This window comes from Girardinichthys multiradiatus, chromosome 9 (assembly GCF_021462225.1).
Source record: "Girardinichthys multiradiatus isolate DD_20200921_A chromosome 9, DD_fGirMul_XY1, whole genome shotgun sequence".
Taxonomy (NCBI): Eukaryota; Metazoa; Chordata; class Actinopteri; order Cyprinodontiformes; family Goodeidae; genus Girardinichthys; species Girardinichthys multiradiatus.
This window is the reverse complement of record NC_061802.1, coordinates 36,869,172-36,892,899: the sequence shown is the minus strand read 5'-3', so window position 1 is coordinate 36,892,899 and position 23,728 is coordinate 36,869,172. Positions and strand designations below refer to the sequence as shown.

Here is a 23,728-nt window from a genome sequence, read left to right as displayed (position 1 = left end):
ATATGCCCAACCAAAATGGAAAAATTTACAAAAATGTTTCTACATGAAAAGTGAACTGTTGTTTTTATTTGTGAAACAAAAAAAAAAAAAAATGCAAAAGTAACAAAGCCATAGCTGTGTAAATTTGTTTTACTTTAAAAGAGTCCTTTTATCTTTCCACAGTAACCATAAAATGTTAATCCTGTAGGCAGGACGAACATTAAAGCAATAAAATACAAAATCATGTAAAAGAAGTTAACCTTTTATTATTTGTGTATATTTGATACAATGAGGGTGCTCATACATAATATTTATTTAATCTATAAAATATATTACCTTTCCTGAAAGCAAAACTAGATATAAATCATCAGGTTTCATTTGATAAGAAGCAACTAATTATTTCAATCAAGGTGGTCAACTGTATCAACTATCAAATGCATTGCAAATTCAAGAAATCACATTCTAATGAAGACAAGAATCTTCTGCCTAAAAAAGCAAACACTAGGCCCGCTGTCCAGGAACACACACGGCAATGATTTTGCTTCTCTAAAGTAGCTATAGTGTTCAAAAGACTGCAGCCACAAAAGGAGGTGAGCAGGTTTTCATGTTAGACAGAAAGTAAAAAAAACCGGCAACGACTTGATATGAAGAGGGAGCAACGCGAGCGTTTCAGCAGAAACGGGTGAACGATGATGATGCTTTGTGATGTTTGTTGCCTTTCATTCTTGGCCTTGCACTTTGCGCCATTCACCGTTGCCATGGGAACCCCCTGGATTGGCAGCCATCACACCAGCTCGCTGTGACCAGGTGCTGCGTTAAAGCTGTCTGTGAGGTGCAAGGGGGACAAAAAACAAACGTGATGCTGTAGAGGTGAGCTAAGCTGGGACTTACAGACACCATAGATTTCCACTGTTACAAATTCCTAAGGAACTTTGACTCACAGGTTTGTACTTTATTAGACACAAACACACACATACAGAGATAAAAACAGAGAGACATGTACCAGACAAGTCCAGAGACTTATTTCTGTTTTGTGGTAGTCTAGGTTTTTTCACAGGGGGTTTGCGATTTGGGGGCTTCTCAATGTTATTGGGGCTTTCTCTTTCAGAGCCTGAGATCAGTGAGGGACAGGAGACAAGTTAACAGTTAGAGAAACACACTTTACACATGCATCAACAAAACACATATATGTACAACCTCAACTCCAGAAGTGTTGTCTTCTTTAATGTTTTCAACACAGACAACTAGTAAAGACAGTCTTTTAAATTGTATTACGAAACAAGATGCAAGGCCTCAAGGTGACTTTAAAAAACCGTTAGAAGTGAACATTATTACTGCACCTGCATTCAAATGTAACCTTAGCTATAAAAAATATTAGGTCCACAAATACAGTTGCTTTCTCAGGGTTTTAACTAGTTTAAGAAGAGCTGTATACAAATACAACACTGACAAACGGAAACTTCTTTAATGTATGAATGCATGTAAAAAGGGGAGTATTATCATATTCTAAAAAAAAACAAAAAAAAAACAAAATAAAATGTTTTCGTAAGCATTTGATACTTGTTTGGTTTTAAAAATGAAAACAAGTTTGAAACTAGTTTCTTCTGCTCCTGGTATTTTTGGAGGTGAGGGTAAATCACAAAATTATTTTAATGAATAAAACCAGAAAACGTTCTTGTACCTGCATCACAGGACATTGCTTTTCTGTTCCTCTGTGGTTTCACAGGAGCCTGAGGTCTCAGTCCCTCGTCACCTGAACAACAAATTCAAGGAGCTACAGTAAAGCAAGCTCTTTGTTCTTTGCACAAGTCTTTCCATAAGAAGACCTTGCATACTGTCCCTTGAACTTTTTCCCTTATTTGCTTTTTTTGTTACAACATTAAACCTGAACCACAGTAGTGCTGTTAAAGCCAGTATTTGAGGCTAATTGCATTTCACGTACTTGCCCACTTTATTTCAAAAGGTAATTTTCTTTATCATATCTTTATTATTTGACTGTCATTATTTTCATTTTGAGAGAATTGTGTTACTTAGTCAATTGTAGTTTTATGTTATTGCTGCCTATCTTGGCCACTTCTCCCTTGGGAAAGGAGTTTATAATCTCAGTAGGATATTAACTGGTTGAATACAGAGCAAATAAATAAAAAAATTGCAAATGTTTTTTTTTATTTTATCTGGATTTTATGAGATAAGACAACACAAAGTAGCAATTTTTTGTATAAACAAAAGTGGTTTGCATTCGTATTTACTCCCTTTTTATTCTGATTAGGGCTGCACTGATATTTCCCTACCCTTTCAACACTGTGAACAAACAACCACACCACTGGCATTGCTTTTCTGCCTTAGTTAAGCACCCCACAACCCTAAAATGTTAAAAATAACTAACACTGGCCAATACTGAAGTTAACGCTGATATATCATACACCCCTACCTCTGATACCTCTAAGTAATATCCAGTGCAACCAGTTACCTTCATAAGTTAATTATTCAGTAAATAGTCTACCCGTGCTTAATTCAAAAGCAGCAAAGAGTCCCTTGGTTGATTTGGAGGAGATTCACAGCTCAGGTGGGAGACTCTGTTGACAGGACAACTATTAGTCCTGCAAAAAGAGAAATAACTGAAAGAAAGACAGAAGAAGCCTTGTTTGTTTCCACAAACCATGTTGGAGCCTTAGCAAACATGCAGAAGAAGCTGCTGGGGCCAGATATATAATATATAATGCTTATATGCAAATCCCTACCTGTGAAAGAAAACTATCATTGCTCATGATTCTGAACACAACACTCGAACTGTGAAAGATTGTGATGGTGTCACAACGGCATGGGGATGGTTTTCATTAGCATGGCCGGAGAAGCTGGTCAGGCTGATTGGGAAGATGGATGTAGCTAAATACAGGAAAATGTAAGAAGAAAGGTTGTTCGAGGCTAGAAAAGACTTGGGGTGGAGGTTCACCTTCCAGCAGGACAACGACCCTAAACAGACAGCCAGAGCTACAGCGGAAAGGTTTAGTTTAAAGCATAATCATGTGTTAGAATTATCTAGTCAAAGTCCAGATCAAAATTCAAATGACAATCTGTAGCAGTATTACAAAACTGATGAACATACAAACATGCACATCAACAGCTGTAATTGTGTGGTTCTACAAAGTGTTGGTTGACACATGGGTGCTGAATACAAATGCAGATCACACTTTCAGATTTAGTTTTGTAAAAAAATTAAAACCAGGCATCATTTCCCCTCCATTTTGCAATTTTGTGATACTTTGTGTCAGTCTAACACATAAAATCTCCACAAAGTGCACTGTTGTTTGCTGTTATGTTAAACAAATGTGTAAAAAACCTTAAAAAAGGTCTTAATATATCTGCATAGCACTGAATGCATACACAAACAGCAGTCTGCCATGACACATACAGTTACAAAAATGAGTACACCCCTCACATTAAAAAAAATATTGTATTATATATTTTCCTGGGACAACACTGAAGATATGACACTTGTAAAGACAATGTAAAGTCTTCAGTGTCCAGCTTGTGTAAAAGTGAAAATTTGGTTTCCCCCTAAAATAACTCAACACAGAGCCATTAATAAAAACCACTGGCAACAAAAGTGAGTACACCCCAAAGTGAAAATGTCTGCTTGTCTTCAGCAAATTGATGGCAGACTTTTTGTGTATCATCTTCAGAAGAGGCCTTCTTCTGGGACGACAGTCATGCAGATCAATTTGATGCAGCGTGTGGTGGCTTGAGTCCTGACGGGCTGATCCCCGGTCCCTTCAACCTCTTTAGCAATGTGTGCAACACTCATACGTTTATTTTCAAATGGCAACCTCTTAATATGATGCTGAGCACATCCACTCAACTTCTTTGGTTGACCATGGTGAGGCCTGTTCTGAGAGGAACCTGTCCTATTAAATTACTGTATAGTCCTGGCCACCAGCCAATTTTAGGGTGTTGGCCATCTTCCTATAGCCTAGGCCATCTTTTTTGATCAACAGTTTTTTGAGGTCCCATGTTGAACTTCTAGTCACCAGGATAAAAGACTGAGAGCGAACACCAAATATAACTCACCTGCTCTCCATTTATACCTCAGACCTTGTGACACTAAAGAGTCACATGACACTGGGGAGGGAAAATGGCTAGTTGTCACGTTGTGGTTTTGGGGTGGACTGAAGCGCAGGCAAGAGCTTGGCAGCAGCATCTTCATTGTGAACTTAAGTTTATTTCACAAGTCATGAACAAGCAAACATAGCAGAACTCACCGCAGGTGCAAGGCATGAGTACAATCGAAAACGTCTGCGTTGTACTGTAGGAACGTAGCAAACACTGAGCAAATCAGGTAATGTGATCGGCGGAACCAGCAAAGGACAAAGAAACAAACACAACTAATATACTGAGGGAGAACAAAGGCAGGTTATCAAAGGAACTAAGAACAGGTAAGACAAGGAGGCAGGAAGGCAGAGGGAGCAGGTGAACCCAATAGAACTAAATGAGGAAAAGGACTAAAGACAAGATAATGAGCCGACCCTAAAAGAAACTAAAAACCAATACTGAAAGAACAAACTGTGAATGAGGCAGAGGAAGCAGGACAAGAATAAAAGTAAACAATAACAAAAGCTAACCTATAAAGAGGGACTGGAGAATTAAGATAAAGAGAACCAGACTGGGAGGACTAGGAAACAAAGACCGAATACAGTATAACTGAAAGGTAACAGAAAAAGAAACTAATAAGCAGAAGAGTGCAAGGGGGAAGAAACAAATACCTAACCACAAATAAAAACACAGAGAAACCAGATGGAGAACTAATTAAAGAACCCAAGGAAAACAGAGAACAATCATAATAATAATGGCAACAATGACAACAAAGAGAAAACCAAAATAAGTCATAAGAAAAACAACAGTAACTAAAGGAGCTATGAACGAGGGGGGAAGAAACAACCAAACACTCAAAATAACACAAAGCCACCACAGAGTCCAAAAGGCGACAGATCCTGACACTAGTTTAGCACAATTCTTGTATTTTCAATTAGGGCTCACTTTTGGTGCGTGGTGTTTAGACATGAATGGCTGTTTATTAGGGCTGCACGGTGGTGCAGTTGGTAGCACTGTTGCCTTGCAGCAAGAAGATCCTGGGTTTGGCTCCCAGCTGGGGGTCTTTCTGCATGGAGTTTGCATGTTCTTCCCATGCATGCGTATGTTCTCACCAGGTACTCCGGTTACTACCACAATCCAAAGACATGACTGTTAGGTAAATAGGTCTCTCTAAATTGCTCTTAGGTGTGAATGGGTGTGTGCTTGGTTGTTTGTCCTGTATGTCTCTGTGTTGCCCTGCAATGGACTGGCGACCTATCCAGGGTGTACCCTGCCTCTCACCCGTAGACTGATGGAGATAGGCACCAGCTTCCCTGTGATCCACTATGGAATAAGGTGTATCAAAGATGAATGAATGGCTGTTTATTTTGAGGGTACAGCAAATTTCCACTGTTATACAAGCTGTAAGGTAACTACATTGTAACAGTGTCATGTTTTTAGTATTGTCCCATTAAAAAATGATATAATAAAATATTTACAAATATGTGAGGGGAGCGCTCACTTTTGTGAGGTACTGTACACTGCATATACTAATTTCTCACAGAAAAAATCAAAACTCTGCAGTTGCATTGATTTATGAATTTTATGTTAAGTAACTCATTCTTCATCGTGTTGTAAAGAAATTCTTTGAGAGGTTCTGCATTGTAAGATCCCCCAATATCCCGTTTAAAGGTATTAATCTCTTTCAATGGATATGCTCAGACTGAACACTGGCTTTTCTCTGCTAATCAGGATTTGTGGTGTGGGTACCTTGACTTGCTGCTCTGTCTGGCAGCCCATGGATGGGCTTGTTGGAAGGCGGCGGAACAGGAGGAGGAGGCAAGTTTCGTTCATTAGCTGTTTCTTTAGAAAAGCTCACATAGGAGGAGGTCTTTGGCTGAGAGACAGAATACAATGAAAATGAGAAGATCTGTTCAGAAAGAAATTGGCCAACCACTGGGTAAAAGTATTTTTAAATCAAACTCTTAAAATTATCTTGGATTGTGCTCTTGGTTAAGCTCATTAACCATGAATCACATTATTAGTTTGTTATTTAGACTCTTCTATAGCATCAAATGGTACCAGAATTTAAGAACTGATATTCAACGCAAAGTATATTATTTGTAGCAGGTCAAACATTTTCTATTTTCACCTTTTCAGGAATTGGAGGGGGCTGACCCTCTGAATCTCGTCTTCTCTCTCTCCTCTCCATCTTTCCTGCATCCCTCTCTTCATCTCCTTCCTCCTCTGTACCAAATGAGAATTTGCTGCCATCAAAGCCTGACTCAAAGGGTTTCAGCAGCAGACATATTGCATGCTAAAAATCTGCTTTATGATCAGCAGCACATCAACATGGATGATTGTACCTGGCAGGGCGTCTGAGCTCTCCCGCCTGTATCTTGGCCGCAGCCGAGACATGTTGGGTTTACTGCTCTGTGGTGGGGGGTCTGGTTTTCGGCTGGCAGAGACACCTCCCCCTGCCTCTCCGCTGCTCCTCCACCCATCCGTGGAACCTGCCGCGTCTCCCTGCAGGTCCTCTGGATGCCACTCTATTGCTGCGGCCTCTGTGCTTTTCAAAGGGTCCCCCTCCTGTTTGGGTGATGGAGTCCTATCTGATGGGTACGGAGGCATCGGCCTTTGAGCCAAATGTAGTGCCTGGGCTTGTCTGTCCAGCCTTCTTCCTGTATGTCTGCTGTCTGTCCACTGATTGTCTACCTGTAAGTCCATGGGCCTGCTCTCAGACCATGATCTTTCAATCTGTCTGCCGCCCATCCACTGTCTTTCTATTTTTCTGTCAATCTGCCGCTGTGTGTGTCTATCAACAGTCCACTGTCTCTCCATATGCCTGCCCTCACTCCAGTATCTGTCGGTCTGTCTGTCGGACGTTCTTGGTTCTCCAAGGGTCCTCTCTTGCAGCCTGTCATTAAAGCATTGCCTCTCTGTGAGCAGATCGTCCGGTCGGCCCTCTATCATCCAGTCCACTTCCGCCTGCATCACTTCTGTCCTCTGTTTGTCATCCACCCAGTACTTGTCAGTCTCCAATGGCTGTTCAAACACAGCGTCCATTTCAGATATCTGTCAAAACACAAGACAATGAGGCAAAGCAGACTGAGAAAGTCTAAGTGATGTAAGTGAATCGAAGACATGGACTGGACCTCTTTGGGAGGGTAAAAGGGGTGTTTTCCTCCTCCCATGCCTGGGTGAGGGATACCCGGCACTGGTGGCGGACTCAGGACAAGAGCACCTTTTCCCTGTTGATCATTCATTTTCCCATCAGCCCCATCGCTGGGAGACCTGCCAGCTGGCCGCGGAGCCTGGAGAAGCGTGTATACATTTTCCATTGCTGTCCTAAAAGAGAACATGAACAACAAACTGATCTAATATATTCTCCGCATTAAAATTATGCAGATAAAACTACAGTGATCAGAGCTTCTACTTCCACATGTTTGTCATGTGGCAAACCAGACCACTTTCCCAAAAAGGCCAGACGTGTGCAGTACCCAACTGAAAGTTGTCTTGTCAACAGATTCGCCCAGCTGAACTGTGAATCTCTGCAGCTCCTCCAGAATTATTAGCCTCTTTGCGGCTTTTCAAACACTCTCCTTGCCCAGCCTGTCATTTAGGCTTTCAGCTACTGAACTGTTTCTGTTTTCAGATGATGGACTAAACAGGTCTCTGTGAGATTGTCAAAGCTTGGTGGCGATTCAACGGAGATGATGGTGGAGGGTTTTTGTTCCCCTATGATCCTGAGGGCTATGTCGATTCAATGATTCCAATGATATGTCTAACCAGAACAAGAGGCGAACTTCGCCTCAATTATTGAGAATTTCTCTCATGTCCTGAGGGAGGTTGGCGACATGGAATCTGAATGGACAGTGTTCAGGAAGTCCATTGTGGATGCAGTTTCTAGAAGCTGTGTCCTGAAGGTTATTGGTGCATGTCAAAGGAAGACCCGTTGGTCGACACCAGTGGTGATGGAAGCCTTAAGGCTGAAGGAGGCCTTAAGGGCTTGATTGTCCTTGGAGACTTTGAAGCAACTGAAAGTTACCGGATGGCCAGAAGGACTGTATGCGGAACCTAACCGTACATTTACTTTTCCTCAAAACTTTATATATGACGTTTTTGATGTGTTCCTTGGTTTCCATGATTCCATTTGTTCCCAATGCTCTATTACAAACATTTGAGGCCTTCACAGAACAGCTGTATGTATATGTGTAAAAGTAGATTAAATTAAACAGGTGAACTTGTTTTACTAACTAGATGAGTTAAGACTATTTCTTTGTCCTGGGTTTTATTTAGAAGGATGGACAGAATACAAATGCCTAACACACTTGTCAGATTTTTACTTTTTTTAAAAACCATTTATCATATGTCTTGATCATGTGTTGATGTGTCACATAATTTCCTAATAATATACATTAAAGTTCGCAGTTGTAATGAGATACATTTTGAAAAAGTCCTAGATGTATGAATATTGATGGAGATACAAATGTGATAATCTGCATTTATGGAGAAGTGTGGGCATTTCTAATCACACGGTTGTCTTTTGGATCCAAAACAGAGCCACCAGCTGTCAAGCACACCTGTGCAATGTGAAATCAGCCTGCTTCAGCATTGTCAGCTCTCAGTCATTCCTTATGTCAACAAAGAAAAGATGGAGGTTCAGAACAGTGTTTGTTGAGAATTTATTTGTTCACAGCATTGGATTGTCTGCAAGAAAACTGAAGAGCTGACCACAAAAAATGTGAGCATGTGGGTACATAAAGTGCCCACATGCTCATTATTTATATCACTAGAACCTTACATATCACTTTATAACCACAAACCTGTATACATTGTTTGGGGATTTTTTTGTGATAAACCAACACAAAGTGGTACATAATTATAAAGTGAAAGGAAAATTAAACATGTTTTTTCTGTTTTTTACCAAATAAAATCTGAAAACCATGGTGTGTATTTGTATTTAGCCCCTTTTACTCTGATACCTGTAAACAAAATCTGTTACAACTGATTGCCTTCAGAAGTTGCCTGATTAGTAAGTAAGGACCATTTGTGTGTAATTCAATCTCAATATAAAAAGATTCTGTTCTGTGAAGGCCTCAGAGGTTTGTTAAAGAACATTAGGCAAATAAACAGCATCATGAAGACCAAGGGACACATTTGTTGCATTGTCATCATGTTGGGGAGCCTTACTTTAGCCAGGACAAAGAACCTGGTCAGAGTTCATGGGAAGAGGGATGGATGTAAATACAGAGCAAGTCGGGAAGAAAACCTGTAAAAGGGAGCAAAAGATTTGAGACTGGGATGAAGGTTCACCCTCTAGCAGTACGACATTCATCATTTTTGTTCTATGTTTGGCTATGACGACAGATTTTGGCTTTTGATTTGTATGGCTGTTAGAGGCATACCACAAAAGTTCTCTACTGTAACTGCAGTGAAAGGTGGCTCTTCAAAGTAATGTTTCAGGGGGCTGAATACAAATGCACTCCACACCTTTCAGATTTGTATCTGTAAAACGTGTTGAAGCCGTACATAATTTTCCTTCCTTTTCAGAATTATGCACCAGTTTGTGTTGGTTCACCATATAAAATCCTATAAAATACATAGACGTTGGTAGTTGTGACATGACAGCAGGTGAAAACATTGAAGATGTGAGAATACTTTTGCAGTGTACTGTAGATCAAGGAGAAAAAGGAACAAGCTCTTATTGATGGTTTGAGTTAATGTTCATGTGATGTAGGCTGCTGGGTTTGTTTTATATTCAACGACAAGCCATTGCAGGAAGGAATCTTTAAGTGCGTTTGTGGAAAACTCCTCACCCTGTGGGTGCTGTAGCAACAGTGTGGCACCCATCTCTGTAGACCTCCACCTCAGATTCCGGCTCCTGATTGGACAAAGTCTGGCTGCGGTTCTTACGAAAACCGAAGATGGCCAGCATGTTTCTCCTTTTCTTCCTCCTCAGAGAGTGTGCGTTGTGCAAGGAGGAGAGCTGACTAAAAGTGGGGAGAAAAACTGTATGTCACACATTCACATACCCAGTCCAGTTCAACACAGTCATCTTGCTGGTTCACACATGAGCCCCTTCTGTTAAATTCATCATGGCCATCTGGGTCACTTGTTTGTCTGCTCTGCTGCACCAGTTGGACGTTGGCTAAAGCTTAAGTGCCCATTTTATTCTTTATATATATATATATATATATATATATATATATATATACACACGTGATGGTACTGAAGTTATGGTTGTGGTTATGTCAAATAATAATACCAAAAAAACCCACATTTAGGTCTCTCATTTAAACTCCCTAATTTTAGTTGTTTGTTCATGTTCACAAAATATCCATCAAGTAAGTTACTAGCAAAACGTAAAACCTAAAAATGTCTATATGAGTTTAATATTCACCTAACATAAAACCTTTGTCTATTTTTTTTTTTACTTCCTAATTGTCCTTGCAGTAGTGGGGACACCCGTCCCCCATCCCATACATGAAAGTGATTTGACCTCTGGTGCAACTTCTGACTTTGAGTTCATTAAGATGCTTCAGTAAAGTATAAAATGCTCGGTTCGCTCCAGGCAGAGGAAAATATGCAGTTTCTATCTGTCCATTCGCTGTACTTTAATGAAAGATAACCATGTCTGTTACCTGAGGAACACACCTCAGACTACAGCTGGACCGCTTATCTGTGTCCTCTGCTCTGATGGCGCTGACAAACTTAGCAGTTTCTGTTAGACACGTGTTGTGTATTTTTGCCAGAACACAACTCCAACAAACTCGGACAAAAAAAAATCACAAAATTGCTATTTATACTGTACATGTGGAAATTTGAATAAAACTGATTAAAAATCTATCTATCCTTATTTTAAATAAATAAATAAACAGATTTTTTTTTTTTTATCATTAGTAGTTTTTCATAAATATTTTTACTTCATGGTGATATGCTCCAGAACATCATGAATTCATTTAAATTTCCACCTTACAAATCCAAATCACTCAGTGGGGCAAAAATACTATTGAAAAGGTGATTGGTCTTCAGCTGAGTTGCTGTGCAGGGTACTCAATCTGATTTTAGGGTTTATTCAGTTAGAAACAGCTGGATTCTAAGTATTTTCATGATGTACTTTAGCATGGGAAGCAAAAATAAAGTCTATATTTACAATATACTGGATTTGAACTTTGATTAGATGTCCCAATTTAATTATATAATGTTGATTATAAATTGAGACTTTTATTAGAGTATTTAATTATTTAGTATTTATTTAATATACACATTTAAAATTTTAATCAATTTATCCCACATAACAATCTATTTAATACCTATGGTATTAAATAGGCAGGAACGTTGTGTAAAACTTGTTCTAAGGATGGGAAGAAAAAAAAAAATCAAATTATGGAGCAGAAAGAGTAAGGGAGAAGATGGAAGGAAAAAGAAGTAGAAAGATCCAGTATTTACCCAGTCATAATAACCAAGTTATTATTTTTTTTACTTGTGTGAATGCCCATTGTGGGGGCCCAACTAAGGGTGTCTTGTCCCAGGCCCTGGCAAAGCTGTCAGTTGTCAGTGAGTTTATAAAAGGTACTTACAATTTCCTGGTTTTACAATTTTTTAACTTATTAATTTAAACTATGTTGAAACTAGTGTCATTGTGTAGCATGATTTTTAAATATTATGGCTTTGATCCAGTTTTATTGTTATTTGTTTAAAGTGCTATATAAATAACAACAACATCAACCATAGCTTTTCGTTCCATTTTGTACTTATACAGTCCCTATCTCTAAACACTGTTTAAAAACTTGAAGGGGAGATAGTGTTCAATCTAATGGATAACTTATGTAATTCAAAAGCGAATTGTGTTTATTCATTTTCAATGTGTTGTGAAACATTGGAAAAAGATGACTGCAAGGAAAGTGGCAGAGAAATCTAAAAACCTGCTGTAGCCTGTGGAAAATACATATAGAAAATAAAATCTGCAAGTTAAGCTTAAGTCTGTGAATTTTGTTTTAGTGGAGGTTCACGGCAGGATCAGGATGTACATGCTGGTGGTGGAAACATCAGAGCATCTCTTACCTATCAGGTAGAACTCTTTTTGTATAAAAATCTGGGAGTCCATCATCCAGAGGGCTTATTCCTCCATTTTCACTGCAGTCCTGTGCACACATAGACACAAACACTCTCCTTTAGAGAGGCTAGTTCCTTGGGTTTCATTTGTAATAGTTATGTATGCAATAAAATGAATGGATTACATTGCATTCACTGAGATGGCATAATCCAATTGAAGCCACATAGTTTGTTTAGATTATATTTGACAAAAGAAGTCACTGCCAGCAAGCCCAAGGACCAGGAAACATTAGAGTTATTCAAATATAGAGTTTGAAATAGAAAAGAATGTAGATATAGTAGCGAGAAGAAGATCTGGCCTACTGTCTCAGCTGGGATATGCCCTCCCCTGTGTCTGCGTGGAGGCCTTGGCCGAACTCGCGTCACATGATGGAGAGGTAGACCCTGTGTAGGCAGCTCTGACAGACCCTCCCAGGATGCCGAGTGGGACAGAGGCGAGGAATACGATGGCACCGAGGGAGGTGGAGAGGAGCTGGAGTCGTCACACAAGCCTGGCGGCAACACAGAATGGAAAAGATACAATCAGAGTTGTACAAACTCAGAATTGGATTAGATCCAAGGCATGATGGACTCAGAGCTCCATAGACTAATAAGATATAAGTGGATGAGCACTTACTCAGCCTTGTAGAGACAGGTCGTATTCTTCTTGTTCTAGAGCTGCGCTTCTTAATGGCTATTGTGTCCTGGGAGGATATAAAGAAGACAGAAAGAGAGGAGAAAGATACTGTTATCCTATAAATGAAGAAAACAATGCAATAAATACAGGCATGTTGAGAAAACATACAAAAATGATTTAAACAGAAAAGGTAAATAAACAAACAGCTGAATAAATAATTCACTCCTGATTATTGGAGTAAGGGTAAAAAGACCTTTAAGAAACTCAAAAGACATGTGAGGTACCAAATCGGCATTAAAATGTTGTTAAAAAAAGTTATTTATGATATCCTATAGAACATATCAGCTGTGAGATCAAAGTACCGAAGCCCAAAAGGCCCAAAACATGTATTTTTAAAAAACATTTTATTAATGTCCTCGCTATAACCATCTGTTCAGAATAGTTTAGAGGAATAATTTACTATAAAGTGCTTTTAGAGTCTTTATACCCCTATTATACTATCGCACATCTGCCATGTGTTTTCCAAAGGCATATGAGGAGATAAAGCTTTTAGTAACAAATGCGTTATCAATGCATCTGACATTTATTCTCACACAGTTATAACTCCAGGTAAATCCACACTACTTTAGAACTTTTGGGAATTCTGCAGCATATTATTCACAACTGTGAAAGACCATATATTCTGACATATGCGTCATTCCAAGGGAATTAATTTAAGAGCAAATTGTTAGTGCAGCAATAACCCAATAATAATTTGCTCATTGCTTAATCTCATGCTACACTATGCAGACACTCTGTCTGCTGCACTGATGAAGATTGACTTACCTCTGCATGCTGAATACTCAGAGAGGCTCCAACTGACCCACTTTGACCTACTTTCTGATTAAGACAGCTTGTAACTCTTTGAACACTGGGGGGACTCACAGACTGTATATAGGGCGCTTCATCTCCAGATTAATAGGTATGGAAAAAATGAGATGATGACATCACAATAAATGTTCTGATGCACTACAACACTGTAAACACACACACACACACACACACACACACACACACACACACACACACACACACAAAACCGGGGGATCATCAGGAGTGAAACATTGGTTAAAGAATGACAGAACTTGATGTCCCCCAAAAAATTTTTTCACTTTTTCATATTCACATGCACGTATCACACCTTTTCAGATATGCAAACACACATGGCAAGACAAGTCACAGTGAGTTTGCAAATTTAACCAGTGCAATGCTTGGAACGGAAGAGTATGTTCATGTTTAGAGTACTGCAAACAAAATACTTTAAATTCTGAACAGGTTTTGGAGAGAGACACTGAGACGGCACATGACCAGACCATGACCCAGATCTTTCAGCCATGGGAGAGAAAAACAAACATCTGTTTTTTCACAAACCATGCATAGGCTTTTTGTTTGTCGGCCATATCGAGTTTTGGCATTGAGACTGTCAGGAAACCTTCGTCTTCAAGTGGCATTCATTTACACAAAACATAAAATGCAATGGAATGGGAATGCTTTCTTTGTGGCAAAACCCAACAAACATCCAACTCTTGTTGTAATGCCATTCTAACATATCTTGATATTATAGTGGTACCTGGAAAACTACTTGCTGAGGTTCTACCTATCATAAAAAGCTTCAGAACCAATGCGTCATGGCATCTACAGAGACTGCTGAGTTACACACGTGAACAAAATTATTGGTACCCCTCGGTTAATGAAAGAAAAACCCACAATGGTCACAGAAATAACTTGAATCTGAAAAAGGAAGAAAACAGCTGATGGTGGTGAGGTAAATATGACACGTTTCCTGAAAAATAAAAGTGGAAACACACACACACACACACACACACAGACACACACACACAGACACACACACACACACACACCACACACACACACACACACACACACACACACACACACACACACACACACACACACACACACACACAATGTCCACACTCACTATGCTGGTGCTGAGCTCTTCATCTGTGATGTCCAGGGAGTCTCTGTGTCTGTTAAAACTCCATGCAGTCCCATCTTCACACGTCCCCTCCCAGCATTTTAGATGAGACACCTGCCGGGTCTGAGACACACGGCACTCTTAAAACTCTTTGTCACCCACTCGTACAATCAATCTGTGTCTCTTTCACACCCTTGCACGGCAGAAGCGGGTGGTTACCAGGGTCTTGTGGGTGGCGTAAAGTTCTTGCAGGATTTGGTCCACGATGGAGTTGGTGAGATAGGAAACCACAGACAGCTTTACTTCTCTGAAGAAGATTGAGTTTGGGGCAAGGCAGAGACAGATGAGAAGGCGTTAGTAAAAGTGAGAGGAAATCAATGTCCTGCTTATCAAATTCAGACTTCTTTGTTGCTCTTACTCCAAAGCTCTGTGAATGTCCTGCGCCGCTCTTTCCATGAGGGCAGAACGGATGGCAGAGCGTGGGATGGACACTCGCTCGGAGACAGATGAGAGCGGAGGACTTAATCTCTCCGCTGCAGAAGATGATAAAGGACAGAGCTCGCGGCAGAGTGACACCATGGAGTCAACGATCACCTGAAACGAATGGCGGCTGTCACAAACTCAGTCATGTGTCGCGGATCACAAAGTGAAAGAAGGCTCTTAGATCTACCTGCAGCTCTTTATCTGCAGCCTTGGCGAGTTCACCTGCCAGGGAGTCCAATCTCTGCCGCACGGGCCCGTCTACAGACAGAACATGGGCCAGCTCACACAGCGCAGGGTAGAGCTTGGAAGACATGAGGAAAATGATTCATTTAAATTAAAATACACCATAAACAGTCCACTTGAATATATCACATCACTCACAGCTCGAGAGTTCCTGGCCTCTTTCAGTACTTGTTTTGCAGCTTGAATCTCCTCCATCTCTCCGATGCCCCGTAACAAACACACCTGCTGCTGGACACGCACACTGAGGCGCTCCATCACCTTGGAAACAAACAGGGCAGGTGGGTAATGGTGGCACTAAAACACATCAGAAACATCTTCACAGATGGGTGCTACCTGTTCGGCAGTGCTGGTGACCAAGCCCTGGTGCAGCCGCAGAGCCTGTCTCTGAGAGAAGCGCTGCGTCTGGTTGTTCCTTACTAGAGCACGCTGGATCTGTGAGGCGGGGCCACAGCAGAAGTTTAAAATAAGATGAGGTTCATTTAGACATTTTACAGATTATAGAAAAAAGCTTGAGAATCAGCTGACTGAAAAACAAGTTTTACATATAAAAGGTGCTCACTTATGTTACGCTACCTTTGGCCATTAATCAAGTAAAAACGTTCCGATTTTTTTAATGCAAATCGCCTTGCAAAAGTATTTAAACACCTTTAGCTGTCTGATATTTTGTCACATTTTACCCAGAATAAAAAGCTAATTTATTTGGATTTTATTTAATTTACCAACATAATAATTAATAAGAAGGAAAGTGATAAACAGTTTTCACATTTTTACCACAAATTAAGTTCTGAAAGGCAATCACTGCAATCAAACGATTCCTATAACTGTCAATGAGACTTCTGCATGACTCAGCAGGTATTCTGGACCACTCCTCATGAGCAAACTGCTCCAGTTGTCTCAGGTTTGAAGGGTGCCTTTTCCAGACAGCATGTTTCAGCTCCTTCCAAAGATGCTCAATAGGATTTAGGTCAGGACTCATAGAAGGCAACTTCAGAATAGTCCAATGTTTTCTTCTTAGCCATTCTTGGGTGTTTTTAGCTGTGTGTTTTGGGTCATTATCCTGTTCCAAGACCCATGATTTGCGACTGAGACCAAGCTTTCTGACACTGGGCAGAACATTTCTCTCTAGAATCCCTTGATAGTCTTGAGATTTCATTATACCCTGCAGAGATACAAGACACCCTGTACCAGATGCAGCAAAGCAGCCCCAGAACATTACAGAGCCTTCTCCATGTTTCACAGTAGAGACAGTGTTCTTTTCTTCATATGCTTCATTTTTACGTCTGTGAACATAGAGCTGATGTGTCTTGCCAAAAAGTTCAATTTTTGTCTCATCTGTCCATAGGACGTTCTCCCAGAAGCTTTGTGGCTTGTCAACACGTAGTTTGGTAAATTCCAGTCTGGCTTTTTTATGATTTGTTTTCAACAATGGTCTCCTTGGTCGTCTCCCATTAAGTCCACTTTGCCTCAAACAACGTCGGATGGTGCGATCTGACACTGATGTTCCTTGAGCTTGATGTTCACCTTTAATCTCTTTAGAAGTTTTTCTGGGCTCTTTTGTTACTGTCCGTCTCTTTGTTTTGTCATCAATTTTCCTCCTGTGGCCACGTCCAGGGAGGTTGGCTACAGTCCCATGGATCTTAAATTTCTGAATAATATGTGCAACTGTAGTCACAGGAACATAAAGCAGCTTGGAGATGGTCTTATAACCTTTACTTTTAATATGCTTGTCTTTAATTTTCTTTCTAATCTCCTGAGACAACTATTTCCTTTGCTTCCTCTGGTCCATGTTGAGTGTGGTACACACCATGTCACCAAAGAGCACAGCAACACCTGTAGCCCTATATATAGGCCCACTGACTGATTACAAGAATGTAGACACCTGTGATGCTAATTAATGGACACACCTTGATTTAACATGTCCCTTTGGTCACATTATTGTCAGGGGTACCATCATTTTTGTCCAGGCCTGTTTCATGAGTTTAATTTTTAAAATAATTCTGTTGAAACATGTTTGAAAAGCAACGTCTAACTTTTATTTGTTCATTTTCATAGAATTTTTATGCATTATTACCTTTGTCATATTCAAGTTATTTCTGTGACCATTGTGGGTTTTTTCTTCATTAACCGAGGGGTACCAACAATTTTGTCCACGTGTGTATGTTTAGGGTTATCCTGCTTGAAGGTAAACAGCCTTCCCCAGCCTTGAGTCTTTTGCATGGATGTAAAGAATCTGTGTCTTTTGCAGCCTTTAACAACTTTTTGTCCTGCATTTAGCTCCATTTGTTTTCCCACCAACTCTGACCACAGTTTCTGTGTCTGCAGCTGAAGAAAAGTGTCCCCACAACATGATGCTGCCACCACAGCATGGGGTTATTGTTTTCAAGTTATGTGCAGGGTTAGTTTTTTGCTGCAAGTAGCATTTAACATGTAGCCCAAAAGTTCTAATTTAATTTATCTGACCAGAACAGCTTCCTTTCATATGTTTGCTAGTGTCCCCTACAAGGCAAACGGCAAACAGTGATATGCTGTTTCCCTTTATAGATGATGGATAGAACAGTTATCTGTGAGATGTTCAAATACTGAGATGTTGCCTAATAATATGAATTGTATCCAATTTACTAATTAAGTGACTTTTAAAGGCAGTTGGTTGCACTGAGTTTTGTTAAGGTGTATTAGAGTAAATGGGGCCGAAAATACATGCACAACACACTTTTTAGATTTCTTATTGCAAATGCTTTTCAGATCACATTAACTTAGATTCAAATTATGTTAATACTGTTACATTATGCTAAAGGTTCAAGGTGTAAGAATACTTTCCAAGTACTGTATCTTTTTAAGTGAAGCCTTAGGAAGTGAAACTGTTTAGAGGTTAACTCCATCCCCTACCGGTGACTGATTTAACAATAGGTGGTGATTCATGTTTAGAAAAGAAAATAATTGTGCTTGCTGTATTTTGACCAAAAACATGATACCATTAAAGGATTGCCATTTTTTTCTTGAAGGGCACATGTCTTTACATCAACCAGCCTTTAATAAATCACTCAGACAGTGATTGTAACACCAACCTTAGTGAGGGCCTGCTCTGTCTTCTCTGGAGCGCTGCGGTACGCCTGGCCGATGTCACTAAGGGGCAGAGGCATGTACTGCAAGGTGAAATTACTAAGAAAGGAGCGAGCAGAAAAAGACAGAAGGGTAAAGTTATTAAAGCAGACACAACAGGACTGAAAGATAAATTTAAACTGGCTTAAAGGTTCCAGGGTTAGCGAAGGCTAACACCCCCACTGGACAGAGACTATCCCAAAATATTACTTCTTTGCCAAGCCACTAGTGAGTAATGCTTTGATCTGTGCAACCATGTCCTCTGCAGCCCTAAGGTGAGTCTGAACCATGTGAGATAGCAAGAGGAGAAAAGTAATAAACTTCCCATGTTGCAACTTTCAATGAGGTAAAGTATTTGTCCCAACAGAAATTGTCAGTTTTCTTTGAGGCGTTCTCACATAGAATCATAAGGCAACCTCGTATTAATGACTGCAGCACACCTCCCCCAAAAATAAATGACCCATTAAATTTCTTACTGTTCAAGAGCTCGTGCCACATCAAGAAATCCTGCAGCAGAGGTGTTGTTGCGATCCCATGTCACACTCCTGCAGGACAAGTATGTGAGTTGCAGAAGGATATAAAGTTCTCTATATATGTCCTGAACTTTTTTACGCCTTGACACGTTAGAACCACGAAATTCATTGTATTTTACTGGGATTTCAAAGAGCAAAACTAACTAGCTGATACCAGATCATTATACATTTTTACAAATAAAGACCTGAAAAGTTTGGTATGCATTTTACCCTACTTTATTCTGATACCCCTACATAAAATATACTACAATAATTTTCCTTTGCAAGTCACTTAATTGGTAGTCATGAAGGCCTCAGAAGACCTAGGAAAGCATAATGGTATAAAGAAGTTAAAAGCAGGATTAGGTTACAAAAAGCATTAAACATCTCACAGAGAACTGTTCAGTCCATTATCTACAAATGGAAAGTATGGCACTGCTGCAAACCAAGCCATATTTGGCCGTCCACCTAAACCAATCATCTTAAAGCTAAGGCTCCGGAGCTGCATGTGACTCTTATTAGGTTTTAACAAAGAATTTCTTTGCATAATTGTTTTTTCAAAAATGTCTCTAAATATAAAAAATTTTGCAATCAAGGAAATGTATTCAGTTTTTGTTATTTTGTTTAGTTATTGTAAAGACATGATCTTCCTCTCTGTTCTTCTCTGGTTCAAGACCTATAATTGCTTTACTGTATTTTTTACTGTAACATAATAAGCTATATTTTTCAAAGTGCCATGTAGGTTTTGCAGCTGCAAATTTTATTTAGTAGGAGCAAGAGGAAAAAATGGCACTTTGGATTCTAAAGGTTGCCCCTGACTTAATCTGATGGGCTGGGCAAAGAGCATGGTAACTCTAGAGGAGCTGCAGAGATCCACAGCTCAGTGGGTAGAAAGATAGAGGACAACTACTATCCATGCACTCCAGAAATCTGGCTTTTATGAGGTGAAGTTAGAGTGACAAGAAGAAAGCCATTGTTGAAAGAGAAGTCCAGTTTTCAGTTTCTCACAAGAGGGTGTTCTGGTCAGATGGAACCTAAACAGAACACTTTCTCCTACATGTAAAACATTAAGTGTGGAAGAAAACGAATATTAAATATCACCATGAACATCCCCAAAGTGACACATAATATTGGTGCCATCATGCTGTGGGAATGCTTTTTGTCAACACAGACTGGTAAGCTGGTCAAAACTTAAAGAAAGCTGAATGGAGCCACTTCTAATTTATGCACTCGTTTGTGTTGGTCTATCACATCGAAATACAATCAAATATATTGAAGTTTGTGGTTGAAACGTGACAAAATGGAAAAAAACTTCAAAGGGTTTGAAGATTTTGCAAGGCACTGTCAAAAGCACAGAAGCAACTCTCTTTTCCACGTTGTTTCCTTTACCTGAGTGTTGTGTTGATCTGCAGGGCTTTGCTGAGCATCTTGGCTCCAATGTCATCCATGTTATTTCCACTCAGGTCCACTTTTCTCAGGCAGGTGTTGCTGCCCAAAGCGTTGACCAGCACAGTTCCCCGGGAGCGCAAGCGCGCGTCCACCAGGGACAGAGATTGCAGGGCCTGCAGGGGCAGAGGAAGAAAACATAAAAAAATCATGGAAGATTCAAGTGTTTTAGTGTGTGGGTAGGGAGGGTGGGGCATTAAATATGAAGCTAGAAACTGAGAGAAAACAGTAGGAGATGAAGCCTTGAGGATAAAATGGAGTAGTGAAATTTACTGCATATTGATGTGACAGCTTGCCAGCATGACTTTAAATGCTGTATGCATGAATTATTTACAATGTGTGTGAGTAGTGATGTAGAAACTGTGTCCACAATGTTAACAGAGGGGGAGCAATAATTTATCGCAGTGACATATCTACAGTGAAACATCATAAAACAATGATGTGATCCCGAATCTGGCATACCGTTTTAACTGCAAAGGAAATGATACTTTTACTTATCTTTTATTAATGAATGTAACTGATCCGAACTTATGTCAAACTGAGTAGAAATAACTTGATGCATGAATATAACTGTATATTTTTGAGTGTTGCTTCATCCTGTGTGATCACTCACGCATTCCTCCTCCTGGATAAGCAAAACCAGTTTCTGCAAGACTTCATCCAGAACCCTGCAGACACAAACCGCGGAGACAAACACACAAACGTGGCTGGTGCGAGTTATTTTTTGCTGCTCGTGAGCGTTCTGCCTAAAAAGTGGCAGCTGCTTCCGAAAAAAAAAAGACCAAAAGTTACTGATCTGTTTACTCATGCTGGCTCATGCAGCACATGCACTCACACATACAGGACAGCCATAAATAACTGCAGTACAGCATGACATGGAGTGCTGGCAGCACCTGTTTTTGATGTTGAAGTTCTTGCCCAGATGAAGGTGTTTTAGGGAAGGGTGTCTTGAAAGGGCAGGCAGCACTGTGAGCAAATCTGCATCGAGACCTGTCAACACACACACACCCACACACAGGGCTCAGCATGGCATGATCTATTAGCAGGGTGTTCGGTCTTCTCCTACCATGGGATAAAAAGTCAAGGTTGCAGCAGGACATGTCACTGCAGCGTGTCGCCGTACCGTTGTCGGAGATATCCAACGTGGCGATGGAGGAGACCCGGGGGAAGAGTTCATGGATTACAGCCGCTCCTGCAGACCTCAGCTGGGCAGAAACAGAGGAATGAACCAACACAAGCCACACACAAATGAAAATAATTCAGGTTTATGTCTTTGGAATGATAGCTCTATTAAAAAATACACTTTTTTGTTACAGTATTTTCTGGATTAAAAGTACCTTTAGAAAATAACCTTTAAGCGCATATTAAATATAGTTATCATTAATCTCACATTTCTGTATTAAAATGTTTTTTATTGGTCTGATGTAACATGCTAATCTTAAATGTCGTGCTTTCATTGGCTGTAAGTGGAAAATCATCATAATTAACCAAAATAAAGGCTTGAAATCTCCAGTGTGTATCATTAATTTATATAATTTGTTTCAATTAGAAACACATAAATGCACAACATAATTTTCACGAGTTTCACATGTAACTGAAGGATGTTGTTTTCACATATAAAACACATCTGGGAAACGATCTTTCACAAGTTACTACACAGTTTAAGTTCTACATGTAAAGCACATGGGAAAGCTTCTTGTGTGAAAGGTTTTCCCATGTGTTTCACATCTTACTACAAGATATACCATGTTTTTCACGTTGCTACAAGATATAATTTTCACAAACAAAAACGTGGAAAATGATGTTTCACATCCAAATGTGTTTCACATAGTTTATTTTCCTTGATTTTCACAAATTACTAAAGGCCAATTTTCACGTGTAAAGGTACAAGGGAAAGATTTTCCCACAGGTTTCACATGTGAAACACAAGCATGAAACATTTCACATGTGGAAGATTTTCCAATAAGGGTTTCACAAAACTACAGGCTATACATTCAATGTCTTTCATATGTTACCACAGGACACAGGATATAAGTTTTACATATAACCCTTTCTTCCATGTGTTTTAATAGCTACATGATATAATTTGCATATGTTTTCATACAGGATATAAAATTCACATGTAAAAACACTGTTGGGAAACAATGCACATGTGGAAGGTTGCCCCTGGAACTGCATCATGATAGAGAGTTGAAGCATGTTGTATTATTTTTTTCCATCTATGGATCTAAAATGAATTAGATCACTAGCAGCATATTGAGATGTGTTTTGTATTGGCCACAACCCAAGAGATGCACAATCCTTAAGTGGAAACACCCATGCAATCTGCTGCTGGAAGACCAAAAAGGGCTCCTACCTCACAGCTGCTGATGTCCAGATGAAGATCAGTGATATGAGGATTTGAGGTCAATCCCATCAGGACAGCTCTGTGATTATAAAGTGATTGAGAAAGAAAATGAGAGATAAATATGGGCCTGATTGGCACAGCTTCACATATCTGTATGCTGCCTTTCTGCTATCTTTGCAGAAGATTTAAGATAAAAGAGCTGAGTAAGAAAAAAGTAGATACCTCAAAACATCAGGGGGCAGCTTCATAGAAGCGAAGCTGACATGAGTGAGACTGAAAGCTGAGCTGAAGAACTGACGGAACAAAGGCAGCGTATCCTTTACTTTCCTGTGAAATTAGGAAAAAATGGAGGATCAAAGAGGAGTAATGCAGAGGTGAGGTGAGCAAAGGTACATGCAGGAGGAGAGGAAGTCACATTACTGAAATGCTAGAAAAATATGAGCGCAACCACGAGAGCAACGACAGAATGACAATTACACCTTCTGAGAAAGAAAGGCCAGCAGGTGGGACAGATTGTCCGGCTAAAATATTCAGGAGACTTGCAGAAAGGGATTAAAATAAGAAGACAGAAAGAAACCACAAAGTTCCAGTCATTCTCGTAAGATTTCCTTCTAATCTTCCACTAAGGAGATGAATTTAAAAGTAACCACAAATCAGAAAGAAATGAAGGCAAAAGAGATAAGATCATGTTTGTTATTGTGGCATAACAATACAGTACCTTGCAAAAGTATTTTTCATGTTACCACCACAAAATAAAATTTATTTTATCACATCAACACAAAGCACTGCATAACAGTTAAGTGGAAGGCAGAATATAGATAGTTTTGAACAGCATGAAT

The 23,728-nt window shown here is 39.8% G+C and overlaps 1 protein-coding gene across 8 annotated transcripts in view; it reads right to left on the bottom strand.

Annotated features, from left to right (window-relative positions):
• Positions 1–225: 225 nt before the first annotated feature.
• LOC124873933 (capping protein, Arp2/3 and myosin-I linker protein 3-like) overlaps positions 226–23,728 on the bottom strand; it is a 47,506-nt gene continuing 24,003 nt past the window's right edge. For 2 of the 8 annotated variants that reach the window (XM_047374994.1, XM_047375000.1), the window contains 25 exons: positions 23,112–23,216; positions 22,899–22,968; positions 21,666–21,747; positions 21,436–21,532; positions 21,156–21,210; positions 20,486–20,658; positions 19,061–19,129; positions 18,551–18,644; positions 15,819–15,917; positions 15,624–15,743; positions 15,430–15,543; positions 15,178–15,353; positions 14,979–15,066; positions 14,763–14,882; positions 12,782–12,848; positions 12,469–12,656; positions 12,115–12,194; positions 9,867–10,040; positions 7,203–7,395; positions 6,414–7,122; positions 6,200–6,294; positions 5,818–5,944; positions 1,661–1,732; positions 983–1,090; positions 226–804 (listed from right to left, as the gene is read on the bottom strand). In XM_047374994.1, the coding sequence (XP_047230950.1) occupies positions 764–804; positions 983–1,090; positions 1,661–1,732; positions 5,818–5,944; positions 6,200–6,294; positions 6,414–7,122; positions 7,203–7,395; positions 9,867–10,040; positions 12,115–12,194; positions 12,469–12,656; positions 12,782–12,848; positions 14,763–14,882; positions 14,979–15,066; positions 15,178–15,353; positions 15,430–15,543; positions 15,624–15,743; positions 15,819–15,917; positions 18,551–18,644; positions 19,061–19,129; positions 20,486–20,658; positions 21,156–21,210; positions 21,436–21,532; positions 21,666–21,747; positions 22,899–22,968; positions 23,112–23,216 (3,316 nt within the window). In that variant the 3' untranslated portion in view covers positions 226–763. The other 6 variants (XR_007039668.1, XR_007039669.1, XM_047374997.1 and 3 more) reach the window with 6 other exon arrangements.